The 16235-nt window shown below is 37.1% G+C and overlaps 1 protein-coding gene across 2 annotated transcripts in view; it reads right to left on the bottom strand.

Moving 5' to 3' along the window:
* Window positions 1–3230, bottom strand: part of LOC131690372 (putative helicase MOV-10) — a 35971-nt gene extending 32741 nt beyond the window's left edge. The window contains exons 1-3 of one of the 2 annotated variants that reach the window (XM_058976087.1): window positions 3008–3230; window positions 2830–2888; window positions 2730–2766 (exon numbers count right to left, since the gene is read on the bottom strand). In XM_058976087.1, the coding sequence (XP_058832070.1) occupies window positions 2730–2766; window positions 2830–2859 (67 nt within the window). In that variant the 5' untranslated portion in view covers window positions 2860–2888; window positions 3008–3230. Of the gene's footprint in view, window positions 1–2729; window positions 2767–2829; window positions 2957–3007 lie in introns of both variants that reach the window. The other variant, XM_058976086.1, reaches the window with a different exon arrangement.
* Between the last annotated feature and the right edge of the window lie 13005 nt (window positions 3231–16235).

Consider the following 16235-nt stretch of genomic DNA (forward strand, 5'->3'; position numbering starts at 1 on the left):
TGGCAAAACATGCTTCTTCTATGTTATATTTGAGTATATCCTTAATGTGTCCATCATTCTCATCTACATACGGGGAACGCGCTATTGAAGCCAATATATTCTGATTTCTGATATCATGCGATTTTGCTTTTATTGATGACGTTCTTTACTTAGCTCAAAACATTAGTACACGCTGAGTGGTTTTCCCCATATCGATAAAACAGTCATACCTAGTACAGCAGTATAAAAGATAGCAAAAATAAAAAGCGGGAAAGGCAAAAACTCCACCATACGTACCTATATACATTACTACTTCGAACCCCACACTATTGCTACAAAAATTAACTACATATCGCCAACAGAAAACATTTTTTTTTTCCACCTGAACATTTAGGCTTTGGCTAATGAGAGTGTTACATACAACATAAAAATGCTCAACAAGTTTCTCTTTATAGCTGATACCAATCAGACTAAAGTGGGGGATAAATTGAGATAAGTGTACTATTAAGAAGGAATGATACTGTTGCGTCGCTGAGGCTACAATATATTATCACTTTTTTCCCTAAATTTGAACAATTCTCCTTCTAATAAAAGTTATCTGCGGCAGAATAATAATTTCTGTTTGCTACGTCATTTATGATTGCTACCAGAGGGCGGAGTTTTATTTTTGGGTTATTTTATGTTGAAATTACGTTTCCCTGTTTGTGCGCATGAACCCGTTTTTAAGGCGGAGACACGAGATACAACAAGAAATAGATTGTGATTGTATTGAGTATGGGAGATGAAGAACAGTACGAGAATGATTTACCGACACATTTATATAGCCTGATACCACCATTATTTGTTGTGGCCTATGCAGGCCTAATATTTACTGATGGTGCTCAGATGCAAGAATTGTTAGGTTTGTTCTAGTACATTGGGAAAATGAAATTAACTATTAGCTATTGAGAGTCAAATCATGCAAGCAGTGATGTCACGCTGAGAAAAATTCCGTATTTCTGGGATTTTTCCTCAAATAACTTTTGTCCGGCCAAAACATGGGTTTATTGTTTTTTATTTTATCGAAATTGGTTACTTAGAAACTGAGTGACAATGTAAAAAATGCGACATTTCATTCGTTAATCCACTTTTGTAATTTGTAACAAAAATTATCATGGCTAATTTTGTGAAAAGTGGAACAACTTGTAAAACGAATAACATGCAGAAAGTAAAACTCACATAAATTGCAACCCAAATTCTTTCAGCCACAACTGCTCCAGCAAAAAGCGATTTTCAGGTACGTTCTGATTCAAAATAAAAGACACAATTGGGTGATTACGCAAATTGCTGGAAAACTGATGTTTCTCATTTAACTAAAAAAATTGTGAAGAAATGTGTGATCAAACAAATTATTTAGACGAGGACGATACAACAGACTATTCAGTTTCAAGCGAAAGTTTATGACAAAAATGCTCATGCATTAATAAACAAAATTTTGAAATATAATTATTTAAATATCACAAACTTGTAAAGAACCCAATTTCCACCCATGGAGTTTTTTTCCACAAATTTTTTCCCATAAAACCCGATTTAACTGCCGACAACTCATAAGATTACGGACATTATGATATTACCGGTTTCGGAAGTTTGTGACCAAAGGTTCGGATCTTCTGACGCATTCTGATTTTGAATTTGAAGGAGTTACGATATCATCGTTCCCCTCCCCTCGCCCACATATAGACAATATTATTTTGCGGGTAATTGTTCCGAATCGCGGCTTTTTCGAAAAGAGGGTTCTTTTTCTTTTGGGAATGGTTCTAAATAGCCTATTTTATAACAAGCAATGAAAAAAATTCGGGGGGAAAGCTTTAAAGTAGTTTAAACTGGAAAAATAAGTTGTTCCCACTTACCTTACTAACAATGGCATTGCTCATGAGAAAGTGACATTAAGGGTGAAGGTAATGTGATGCGGCTTTGCCGCATAGTCGAGTCCAAGGATTCGAAGCGGCGCAAAGACGCTGAGAAACCGACGGACGAGGTGGTTTTGATCTTGTTATCGAAGGGTGCAATCAAACCTGTAATAGGGGCTATCCCTAGTTTAAGTTCGACTGAGCGGCAGCGAAGTCGGACAGCACTTGATTGAAGCGATGTGGCGTAGCCACATTCGGCCCTAACAACATTTTATTTTTGTAAATAAATACTATCCTATTGTTACTAAATAAAACATTGTTAATGCCTAATGTGGCTACGCCACATCGCTTTTTGTCATGCTGTCCGACTTCGCTACCGCTCAGTCGGACTTAAACTACGGATAGCCCCTATGTTTGAGTATACCGGGCAAACGAGTGGATTACAGGTTTGATTGCACCCTTCGATAGCAAGATCAAAACCACCTCGTCCGTTGGCTTCTCAGTGGCTTTGCGCCGCTTCGAATCCTTGGACTCGACTATGCGGCAAAGCCGCATCACACTACCTTCACCCTTAACGTTACTTTCTCATGAGTAATGCCATTGTTAGAAAGGTAAGTGGGAACAACTTATTTTTCCAGTTTAAACTACTTTAAAGCTTTCCCCCCGAATTTTGCTTGTTATAAAATAGGCCATAAGTCACCCATAAAATGATTTATTCAGCTAGCGATTCAGAAAAAATAAACATCGAGTAATGATTACATCCCAACAATAGCGGTAGTGTATACACCCATTTTAATATCTACCAGGACACTAAGCTTATTCAAAAAAAATGTTACTGCCATGGAATAAACAAGAACTTACCGGAAACATTGCCGCCAAATTTTGAAGGTGCTGGTTCCTATCCAAAGAAAATCATTATTTTATTGCGCCAATTTTACTGGAAAACTACATTGACGAATACCTTTTTGGGTTTATTGAACAAATTGCCCATAGTAATGTGATGCAATCAACAAGTTTTTTCTGCATAAACAAACACCTAACGTAAATTCAACTAGCTTTTAACAATGAACGAAACCAGGTCACTGCGACTGAAAAAAGGGCCTGTACACGACGTTAACAAAATAACCAAAATAAACTACCGATTGGACTGGAACATAACGAATCCACAGCGTTGAAATAAACAAAAAAAATCTCGATAGCTGCATATACGATGCCATGCACTAATCTCAAACCGTATCATCAATTCTACTCATTCTATTTTACTCCACCAGGCACCAAATCAAACAAACCGTATCTGTATTTATACAAACTTGAGGAAAATGCTTCGTTCAGCTGATTTCTGACGAAAGAGAGCAAGAGAGAGCTTTTCGTATCGCGTCACGCGTGGCTTTAGTAGCAGTGTGGCCACTTTTGCATACGGCCCAATCCGTTTGAAAATGTAACTTTTGAGTCTTTACGTTTAGATGGTTTGTTCAGTGATTTCGCTTAAAACTCTGCTTTCTTACATTAAAAAGTCATTATTATTTTGTTTTACATTTCTTATAAAATAAATGTATAGAACTCATTCAAACTTTCAAGATTTCTCCGAGGCTGTGGAGTAGCAAGAAATTTTGTTGGTAGGGGGAGGGGGGGGGGAGACGAAAATTGTAGATTTTTTGAAAATGCTTAAACTTCATGTAAGTTTGATAAATTTTTGAAAGTTCAGAAATACAATTGGCTTAACAGACGCATTTTCTAATTTCTTTTATAATATGCCAATTAAGTCAAAGTATGAAAATGCAAAGTGCACTTTCAAAGTGGAATAAAATTTCGAAAATTTTTCGAAAGCATCATTTAAACAATTTGTTTAAATTTTAAAAAAATTTGTTGCAAATATGAAGGCTACATGAATGCACTATATTGAGATATAAAACGATATTTAAGAAATTTTCTAAAAGTCAGTCTTTTCCAACATTTTTTATTGTAAGATTCAGAGACTGTCTTGCATAGAATGTTGTGAATTATATTGTTTATACATAGCAGATGAGATTTATCAATTGCAGTAATATCGGATTAAATTGTATTGAAGGTTTTTATTTACATATAGTCCAACCACAGACCTACCAGACATGACAAGTGATCATCACTTCGAAATTAAATTCGCTTTGCACACTATCACCGTCTGATGGGGATCTTTTGAACTCTACCATCTGTTTGACACTTTCATGTATTTGACATGGCGGTGCATTGGAATATGTAAGTGGTTATTATAGACCACAGAAACTAACAACAACCAATACTTAAACGGAAGAGACGCCTAAACAGCGATTTATTTGCACAGAGAACAGACATATAAGCTAGAGCAAACTTTCCCGAAAAACCTGTGTAAACATTTGAATACGTTGAAAATCACCATCGCATATAGGTTTGCATGCGTGAATCACCATTGTATTCAAGTTTGCACACAGGTCCCGTATAGCAATTGCTGGGCGATCGAAGCGCCGACCAGTGGCAAGTTACTACTTGCTGCTGTCATTTCAAAGCGACAGTTTTATTTCTTACACAAGTTGGAAACTTTACTTGTATGTCATTCTCAGTGTTATTTGTGCTACCGACCGAATTCCGGAAAATGTATAGATTTCTCACTATGTGAGCACACTGAGAAAAAATCTATAGTATATATGACCAGACTTTTATGGTTGTTTTGACTATTTGCCAAAAAAGTAGGAATGACCATGAGATCGGCAATACTAAACTTCTGTATCGTAAACAATACTAGAAAAATCGATTACCGCTCAACAATACTAGTGGTATTTATGACAATTTGAACATGGTCACTCCAATAATATTTATCATCTTAAAACTGATAATGGAATAGTCTGAATCACTATTAAAATAAAGTTAAAATGAAAATATGAACATCTTAAATATAACCAGTGTCATTGTTATACCTACTTTTTGCTTTATTGTTCTCCACACAATGTATCAATTAGTCCCGAAGACTTAATTTATAGTTGTTATGAGAACACGAAGGTTGAATTAACTAAATACACAGTTTATGTGGACGAGACCCATTTCGTAACCACCATTTGCGTATAGTGCTTTTCAGCTGACTATACATTGTATTATTATTAACTATAAAAGTGGTCAATTTTTGCGTTCCCAAATGTATTCCTACATGTCGCGGCCATTACAGTGAAAACCCGTATACATAATATACGGGCGTGCTTTGAAGACTTTTCGATTTTTTTACGATTACAATAATTTTACGGTAAGGCGATGGCCTTATAAACCATCGCATAATCGAGTCCTAGCCAGGAAGGGTTCTTAGTGACCAAATAGGAGTTAGCACTAGCCTTAAAGGTCTCTACATTCTAAGTCTGACAAAACAGAAAGTCGAAACGGAATGCAGTACCAGAAGTTTGCTTTACTTATTAGTATTGCATCAGGTAAAGAAATACTGAAATTTTATATGATAGAATGATAGATGAACTGTAACTTTCTCAAACCATAAATTTTTCGATTTATTTTTTTAGCGTGACTGCAGAAAAATGAGACTAAAAAGGGGAGATCATCATCGAGGATTATTAGATTGGATCGTCGTAAGTTTATCGAAGCTGTCCAATGCTACAACGAACTGTCCTACCGATCTATTGTGGAAGAGGGTGAAAGCAAGCACTAATATGTACCGTTCTTGCTTCGGCTGGTCAACAAAAATCGCGCATGCTGGCTACTCTTTTCAAAGATGAGTGCTGTCAATATCTTCCTGCGTATTCTATTTTGTAGAAAATGTATTTGGACGGTATCATTCGTCGATCAGAGCTGCAGGATTTTGAAGCCTTGCTTCAGGCTCACCAGAAGGCAAGCACCAGTGATGGTTCTACCATCCTCGAACGAGCGGTATTTGGGCACAATCTATTGTCTGCTAGTGTATTGCCGCTGTGATTATTATCTAAATCATTATTTCAATAAAAAATATACGGAACGCTTTAATTCACTTTTTCCATCCATCTAGTTATATTAACAGGCGTCATTTTCAAAATAACGATATCCTTTCTCAAAATAACTAGTTAACAAATGTCAAAGTCTCAATGTTTTAGTTATTACAAACAGGCCTAGGTCAGGATTACTATGCTTATTGTTATACCAAGCAGCCCACTTATAATGGTCATTTTGACAATAGAGTGTTCAATTTCACTATTATAATAAAACGTTAGGTCAACATAACTACGCATATTGTTACACTGAACATTCCACTTGCAATAGAATTGCTTGCAATAGAATGTTCAATATTACTATTATGGTACAAAGCTCGAGTATAGTAAACGTGAGCATGGATATAGTTAAGGTGAGCTAATGCTATAGTCGGTTAAAAACCACTATACTCGCAAAGTCTAATTAACCTCCTCATATGGTAAGTGTTACCATATAATTTTTCTTAGTGCAAGAAGGATTATCCACAGAGAACAGACGTCCATCTTCAGCCTTCAACTAGTGTTAAATCTCTAACGGTTTCGAAGGTAGTTGGGATATTCAAACCAGGTGCGAAACTGTCGTCATGTTTATTGTGGCTGAGTTCGACAGAATTGACAGCGGTTATTCCTCTACCCAGTCAAAACAAGTCCGGAACCGGTTCGGACTTCCAGCATGAATTCCAGCTCAAATGCATCAACCGATAGAGTCGGAATCGGTTGTTTTCTTTGAGCAAGATTCCATACTGAATCCATTCAGGATTTCGAACCGGTTCCGGAATGGATTTGACGGATAGTTAGGATAGGTTGGTGTGGCGGCGCTAGTGTTTATCGTACATTAATTCAAATGTTTACACATGTTTTTTTTAAATATTTTTGTACGATCATGGATGTCTGTTCTCTGTGGATTATCTAGCATTAACACAGAATGTGATGTGGGCAGTTCGATTGTTCCGTGCGCTGTAATGTGCACTATTCCCCACGTCAGTTTTCTGAAGTTAGTGGAAAGTCCACAAACCATAGTGTTTTTGCTATTGAATTGAAATTGAAGAATAAAATATTTCCGCACAATGCCATTGAATCGCCTTGTTTGATTTTCAAATTTAATTACTCTTAACTATTATGAATATCATATTCTAATCTACTCTCATTTGACTTCAGCAGAAAAAACATGATTAAATCAGTGTGCAATTTGCCATCGTCGTTGCGGTACACTTAGATCACAGACCTACCAGACATGACACTGAGAATAGTTCATTGAATAAAACGTGATCTTCATTTCCAATTTAAATTCGCTTGGCACACTATCACCGCCTCGTGGCGATTCTTTGAATTATATCATCTGTTTGACACATCTGTCCATTTGACATGACGGTAGATTGGTGTGCGTAAGTAGTTATTATGGGTAAATGCACCTAACAACAAACATCAATTAAACGAAAGTCAAATTAGACCTTTAAATTTGTATTCCGAAATGAATGAATTATAGAAAAAGTAGAAGCTTCTTTACAGGCAACTCCACTATATGAGGAAACTGAGCAATGGGTAGGTCATGTTGCCTAGAAAGGATTATCTTAAACACAGAAAGCGATGAGGACAATTTGATCCGTGCTGTAATGTGGACACAAGTTGTGCTGAAGATTGTGGAAAGTGCTTGTTTGACTAAATTGAATTTAAAGAGAATGTTTCCACACAATGCCATTTGATTTTCATTATTTTATTTTCAACTGGATTAATATTAACTCTTAACAATGTGTCAAATAATTTCCTAATCGACTCTCATTTGATAACCAGCAGAAAAATATGCTGAATTAATTGCGAATTTTGCCAAAATCATCGTCTTTGCGGTGCATTTTGATGGCCATTGCTTCCTGCATACATTCTTCCTCTAAAGTTTACCCCCGTTTTGTTCATACAGAAAGCACTTTAAAGTTTTGATTTCAAGACGAACGGTTACTACAATCAATTGTAGAGCTCTATTTTTGTTTGTTCCTCACATAGTTCATTTAGTACAATAACGGCAATAACAAAACGCGGACGCTTAATGGTATGTGTTTGGGTATTTTTGCAATCATGTCATACGGTCGCGCGCCTCTTGCGGTGAGCACGGAAAGTTATGAGAATGGTAATCTAACGCTTGAAAAGGCCGTTAAATTTTTGCAACACTTTGGTGATCTCGAGTGTCATGTCTGGTAGGTCTGTGGTTAAAGCCTCTATAACCAAAATTAAAAAGAAAACTTTGTTGAAGACAATCCAAACGAATTTTATTGAAGACATGGATACTCCGTGCATTTAGAATATCGAAATATATTAGACCATAGTCCTACCAGAAATGACACACGAGGTCACAAATGGCCTGTGTTAAGCCAAAGAGGACCAAGCGCCATTTTGAGGTACTTTATCTAAAATCGCATTAACATCCAATGTAACACCAGGAACTCTTACATCTATTATGTTTTGGGAGCTCAAAGAGCAAACGAAAGCAAGCAAGTGTTCTTTGACTTTCTACGTAAATGGTAAGTTATCGAAAAATGAATTTTGGTACGAAAAATACACGAAAAAAATTATGGCGCTTAGCTCGGTTTGGCTTAACGCAGGCCAATGTGTTGCAAAAATTTAACGGCTTTTTCAAACGTTAATTTATCATGCTCATACGGTTAAACACAATAACCGTATTTAATAAAAATGTAATGTGTTCATTTTTAAATCTAAATTTCAAACCCACTAGGAAATTTTATTATGAGTCCGCTTCTGCTTGAAAAATATATAATATTTCATTAGTTTGATAATGTGGTGAGAACTTGATGGAGGTAGGGCGATTAGGAAAAGGTGGTATGTAATGTGGAGGGAGAGGTCGAGCCCTCACCGCATACCTCTAGCTAAGCCCGTGTTAAAGTACAGGAAACCTATTTTAGTCAAAAAAGTTGGCGATGCTAGAAATTAGTCAACATTCTTTTCTCGACGTTTCATGCATTTTAAAGACATTTGGCATCAAAATGCTTGTGGAAAAAGTTATTAAGCAAAAACCGATTGATGCCCTGAAGATTGATGAAAATTTCAATTTTCATAGCATCACTGCTGTTGACGGTCAAATTATATATACACAATTTTTAACTTTCTCTTATTATGTAGAAAAGAAGCCTCAATTTTTCCCTCAAAACTCTTGCGAAGGCCAAACAGTATAGTTAAATTACTTAATGCCGATTTCTTCACCCTCGCTTAACTTTTAAACCAGGTTCACCAGTACGTTTAAACCTGGCTTAAGCGCTAAGCGAGGGTGAAGAAATCGTCCCTTGGACACATTAATGTCGTTTTCGCTTGAAGCAGAAACTAACTCAGTTTCGGACCTAACTGCTGTCAAACCGTTTGTTTGAAGCCAGTTTCCAACCTAGGTTATGCGCCACTGAACTGAAAACCGGGTTGGGTTCCAACCTGAAATATATTTCGGGTTCGCTCACACCACCGCTGTTTGGCGAGAACCCAACTCAGTTTCATTAAAAACGTTCGTTTGAAGCAACTAACCTGGGTTAGTTTCTAGGTTCTCAATCGAAAACGACATAAGAGTAGAGCAGTCTAGTTAGAGTGTGGCCAAGAGGTCATGACGTATCCAAACGAACATGAAATTTGACGTATTTCTATTGTGTATACGTCAAATTCCATGTTCGTTTGGATACGTCATGCCCTCTTGGCCACACTCTAACTAGAGTGCTCTAATTAAGAGAAGCTCAAAACCTACACGGTTAAATAAAACAACTTGCAGAATAAGTTCTTTTAACTTACTTTTGAGTTGCGCGTCGCTTTCGCACTTATTATTGTTGTCAAAAACAAAACGAGAGATTCGACTCAGTCAAGGTCTTCCGTGGAGGAAGGTACTTTTGAGTTGTTTGGGGTATACTCAAAATTAGGTAAATTCAACTTAAATTTGAGTATAAAAAACCTATCAATGAGTAGTAATTTTTGCCGTGGTTAAATGGAAACTACCTTCAACACGGTTTACCTAATTTTAACTTCTCCCACGATACCACGAGATTGAGCCAAAAGAACTCAATTTTAGGTAGTTTTTCGTTTCCGTGTAGACGTGACGTGACGTGACAATAGGCGGGGGGGGGCGTTTTTGTTCCAATTTTACGTCAGAATGGTCCAACTCCTGATTGGTTGATTTTGACTTTTGGCACCGTACGCAGGGATATCGAAATGATGTTTGGCAGTGTTGCTATAATTATAGGTAAAGATTGTCATTACTTTTGACAAATAAAATTATTATCGTTGAAAAAGTAAAAATGACTAAATTGAACTGAAATTGTGCGGCAAAGCGAAACAAATGATTATCATGCATTTACCGTATACGTGGTTAATTAACTTAAACAAAAATACGACAGAAACCACACTAGAATCTAAAATTATTCAGAAAATGGCTTCATCAAACCTTACTAAACACCCATGACATGGAAAATCGGTTCCCTTCATCAATATAGTGGATTCAAGATTTAAAATATTGTCGGCATAAAATAAATTAACAAGACTCCACCTTCATTAATAAGAATAGCAACACTGTTCAGAAGATTTCGGCAGGGTGAAAATGTGCGAAAAGAAGAATGTCGAAGTAAAAACAAGAAGCCGATTGTCACGTCTTGTCTTAGATCAAAACAAAATTGCTTATAATTAGGCAACCAACAGCAGTGCTGCTAGAAAAAATGATTTTTTTATCAATCGTCAGATCATCAATCGGTTTCTGCTTAATAACTTTTTTCTCAAGCGTCAGATCGTTTCGTGGCTTTCGAGACATTGTTTCTTTGTTAAATTTCCTATAAAAGCCACATAACGGTTTATTTTTAGGAAGCGATGGGCGACTCCTGGAGGAATTATTTTGGAAAATCCCATGTAAACTTTAAACAACGGGCGCAAAAATATAGTTTCAGGGATCGAGCTAAGAATTTGTACAGTGGTTATAGGACCCAAATGGTACCTAAAAAGTTGCTCGGAGCTGAAATGTAATTTTTGTCACACCCTAGTGGTCAGAGCGACTTTGGTTAGTCATTGACAAATCCAAGTAATTTTGCACCCATTTTAAAAGGTTCCACATAATTTTGTTTAATATCCCTTTTGCGATCGTGAGGACATGGCCAGGTGTGCAGTGAACTGTACTGTCGTATAAAAAGATTTCACTGTATCAGCCACTCATGATGAGTGCGGTCGTTTTTGCTATGCTATGCTATGCTATTTCGTCGCTGTTGTGCTATCTTATGACAAACGCCATTTTGGGGTAAACTGAGTTAGATATGCCACATTACTTGTTTGAAAAATCTCTACAAAGTGGCGTTTTCAGAATTTTGAAATTCTACTTGGTTACTTAGATATAGCTAGAAACATGATGAGATATTGTGAGTTTTTGCTTCAAATCACTATATCTAGGGATTGGCTCAAGTTATATTGAAGTTTTAGACGGTTTTATGTGTGAAAATTTCTGAGGAACACAATGGCATAAACATTTTCGAAAGAAAATTATACGAGTTGTGAGAAAAACACAGTTTTAGTTTTGAACTGGAAATAAAATATATTTGGCAACACTGTAATCAAGAATAACCATTTTTTCTAGATTCCCTGACTCATTTTCTTTAAAATGCATTTCAGCGAATGTTTATAGACCATATGAATCCAACGATATGAATAAAAGTTAAAAAGTGATGATTTTTTTCTATGGAAAATTTTCCATGCACGATTATGACACGTTATACAAATTTTGTCATCAATACACGCCTATGACACGTGTGAGTGCGACGTTTGTTTACATTCATAGTAAAAACTCGCAACATAGTCAACCGATCTTCGTAATATTTGAGAGATTAATGCAGAACAGATAGAAGCATCAATTGTCTTCTTTGGATTGTTTATACCATTTATAAGTTTCAAGATATTCAATCTCAAACTTTAAAAATCGTTTTTCTCGAAATGTGCTAAATGGCGCTTGTCATAAGATAGCACAACAGCGACGATTTGGCATCAAAAATGTAAATTCGATCTTGAAATTTTCCTAACCTCCTTCTTTGAGCATTTTTCAGTTCTTACTCATATGAAATCAAGAACCGTCGAAGGTGACCAATGCGGCCAGAGCGACTTTGGTTAGTCATTGGCAAATCCAAGTTATTTTGCACCCATTTTAATAAGTTTTACATCATCTTGCTTGATATTTTTCGATCTCTACGAACTGAGTCGAATGGTATATGACACTCGGCCATCCGGGCCGGGATTAAGTTGCCGAAGTTCAAAGTGATTGCATAACCTTTCTATATAAAAAATTGCTTACGCGGTTGTCTGTCTATTAAAAAAAATCTGGTAGGTTTCAGATATGTCTGGAATCTTGGCAACGCTGTTATTTAATGATCTCATTTGCCGCGGGTTTTGAGTTTGGTTTGTTTGCCTCACGAAATAATTAACCTTAACCGGTTTTTGCGGTGAATTTTTTCGTTTTTCTCGTGAAATAATTCGGCACAGCTCAATATACCGTGCGGCGTACAAGGACATAAATATTCTTCTATGTATTTTATTTGCGCGCATTCACCATCCGGCACTGGCATAGTGTGATTGCGCGCATATGACACATATGAGTACAAATTAGCGCCCGTGCTGTGTACTGAGCCGGATCGGAAAGGTGTTGCTTAAATCCAAAAAATGCAAGGCTGATAATATTTTATGCGCAATGAGTCATTCGCTACTGAGAATCTAAACTGAGAATTAACAGCTATCAGTGTCGTGCTATATCAATAGCACAAATCATTGATAGCTGTTAATTCTGAGAATTGGCTGCTATCAAGGCGCCAAATAAGGGGTGAACGTGTGCGTCGTTTTAATATAAGAAAGGATTTTTTTTATTATCTTCTTTGATAAACACAATCAAAAAATCTCATCACCTATTGCTAAAAAGAGCCATCAACCATTGTGATCTTATCCACTGTGGAATATTCTCAATCACGGCCTTAATCGGTTCATCTCGCCTTTTTCTCATTATAAACTAGTTGGTTTGTATTTCTAAGTTTAAATTGTTCTTTAGAAGTAAGAATAATGATTTCGGAGAACTATATGATTCCACGCACAGAAACAATGATTTTTAAATGCAAATTATGCATATGAGAGCTGTTCTAAGCTCATTAATTTTTTTTATGCAATTGAATTGTTTTCAACATTGCAAATGATTTTTTTTGAAATGTGATTGCATGTTCACTCTAATCTATTGAATATTTTACACTGACGTTACAAATGAACTCGACGTTCATTTTTGACAGTTCGCTGGTACTGTTTACATGGACTTAGAACAGTTATTTGCGATTTGCTTCGAGCGAATCTAGTCATCCACCAAATTTTTCTAAGTCCAAGAAAAGTGAGGTTAACTGCGTCAGTAAAAAACCTAATTGAACACTTTACGCTGAAGTCACAAATGAACTCGAGTATTCATTTTTTACAGTTCGCTTGTACTGTTTACATGGACTTATAAAAAATTCTTTGCGATTTACTTCAAGCTAATCTAGTCGCCCATCGAAAATTTTCTAAGTCCATGTAAACAGTACTAGTTAACCGTCAAGAAAGTGAGGCTAACTGTGTCAGTAAAAACCCAATAGACCTTTCTCGTCAGACCTAACACCTGTTTTTCTTATTTTTAATCGAAAGATTACACAATTATAAGAACATTTCCGTAAAAATGAGAATTTTAGGAGCTATCATGATTTTTTAATGATTTTTTAAAATTTGAAATATGCAAGAATGTTGAATATTTTTTTCACCTCAGCAAGAATGGTGGGACTTAAAATGTGCGTTTGGGCAGCACTGTTTTGAATATTTTCACTTAAGTTCTTGGCAACGCGGTAAATGAAGTGGTGAATCGCAGTACAAAATTCATTAGCAATGTAAACAAACTAAAATGAACCTCTCGCTGTAGAACATTGGATGCATTGGATGAAAATGTTTAACCTCACTTTTTTGACATTTCGCAGAGCTTGTTTACATAGGCTTTGATTTGGTTTACGAATATCTGTATTAACAAGCTCGCTAGGCTTTCATTTTTATTTGACGTCATTAGGCAATGTTCCATTAAATTTGGCATTTAGATTTTTCTTGTCCACGATTCGTTGAAGAAAGCGATTTTATTTGTTGCGATCAATTTAACTTGTTTTGTTTTTTTGCTGAATTACAACATTTTGATGATCTCTGGTAATTGGTAATCTCTAGTAATCCTTGAAATTATATACATCGCAATATAGGTCCGCACCAGTTGCAGCCGCTCCACCTCGCCGGAATCGAGTTAGCCGATGGTCCAGTCTGCGTCACACTCGGCTGTCGCTGCACCAATGGTAGCTCCCAACCAGGCCTTTGGATTAATTGCTCAAATCGCAGCTATTGCTGGTAGTGTAGCGATCGGCTTCGTCGGTAACACCGTTGGACATGCCCTCATCGGAATGTTCAGCGGTTCCGATTCACAAGAGGCAGCCTCGCTAGGACAGGCTGCCCCGGTATCGGGCGAGGCAAACACTCCGGCAGAACCATGCTCGTGAGAGATCAAGCAAATATCTTGTACCCAAGGCCAGGTCGAGTGTGATTCGGAACAATTACCAAATATAGAAGTCCATATATATAGCGTTCACGTGATACATTTTCCTTAAAGTTGATTGAATAAAAATAGTATAAATGTTGGCCAAATCCTGCAGCACTATAGGATCACAGATAGAGCATTAACACCAACTCACTGTGCTTCGGTGTTTTTTTGCAAACGAACTATCAGGTCTATGTTTTTATTTAGTAAATATTTTAATAAATATTAGTTCATTAGGAGTATGACTTATTTTTATTTTGATGGCGCGGTGAAGGGGTGCTTAAAGTGCGAGTTGTATCTTTAAAATCGATCACTTGAAAGTAGTATAAATAATTATAAATGCGACAACAATAAACTCATAACCTTTTTAATGGTTATTTAGCCATACTGCCGTGATATGCATAACTGTCCCATCTGCATAGGAAACCCAAATGGGACTGTTATGCGGATCACGGCAGCATAGGTAACGAGGCAATCGGTATGTTTTATTCATGTACAACAAAAATTACTCAGCAACAATTTAATTTATTATTAATTGTTACGCGTGATTTTGTCTCCAGTGATTGGCCAAAATTGGTCGCTTTTAGAATCTGGTGCTCTAAGCATAACTGTCCCATGTTAATAGCGAATCCCATAACACATGGAACAGTATAGCGACCATACAGCTGCAACAGCGAATTTAGCATTGACATCAATATAACCAGGTTGGTTGCAAGCAGAAAGAACAATACTAGCTGGGCTGCTAGCTGTTTGTGCTACTAATAACACTTGCAGTCTGTCAAATTAACATGATTCTATGATCTAGCTTCAATGACGATGGAATATAGCCGAATCCAAAGCCTAACCCATCAGCGCATTTGATCATGTAATGGATATTATAAACTCTGAAAGAAATACATTTTATTGTTGTCTGTTTTTGAGGTTAGAACTTTTATACTATTGTGAGAATGGTCCTCAGCAACTATCCTTCCAAATCAAAAACTCGTGCTAGCAATGGCTTCGTTCAGAAGCGTCAGCATCACAAGCGATGAATATGCATGACTGACGGTCATGGTGTTGAGCGGCTAACCCTGAAATCTATCCCAAAACCGTATTCGTTCGTTCAGTCCGAGCGATATTGCGTAACTCGGGGAACAGGCAAGTGCGACGTCATGTCGTCATGGGCTTCAATCTTGTACATACAGGCACCTATAAATAACCAATCAATTTAATTATGTAGATTTAGGCCATACCGTAAATTTGGCTGACATACCCCGTATCAAGTCCCACACACATAGCTCACCATCCTGGCAACCAGATGCGCCCATCTCGGCCTGCCACTGGTCTATGAAAATACATGTGATAGGACCGCAATGGCCGTTTAGGGTGAACTGCAATAGGTGGCTATCAAGCCGGAACACGTTAACAGTGTGGCCCTGGCTACCAGTAATGACTGTACCGCCCGCCACTTCCAAACATGTCACCGGTGACCCTGCTGGTGAAACTCCAGGATACATCGAAGCTCCTCCTCGGATGCGTGATGTTGAGCTGGCAACGCTGTGGACGGATTTGAGCCGGCCAGTTGCTGAAATAAACTAATGCTTCCTGCCGAACCGCTGCGTACGTGGGCTAAAAAGAAAAAGAATTAAGGCACTTGATGACATACTCATTACAGACTGAAAATTAAATGACTTAGAATATACAGTATTTTAAAAGAACAAGTAAAATCTGTCTGCGCCCTAGGTGAGCTTAAAAAATTGCTTGAAAGATAGAACTTACTTCGCCCATATGCAGACGTAAATCCCCAATCGATCTGAAAACCTTACGTGTACGTTTCCAGTCTCAGAAAATCGATTC

The sequence above is a fragment of the Topomyia yanbarensis genome, chromosome 3 (genome assembly GCF_030247195.1).
Source record: "Topomyia yanbarensis strain Yona2022 chromosome 3, ASM3024719v1, whole genome shotgun sequence".
NCBI classification, from domain to species: domain Eukaryota; kingdom Metazoa; phylum Arthropoda; class Insecta; order Diptera; family Culicidae; genus Topomyia; species Topomyia yanbarensis.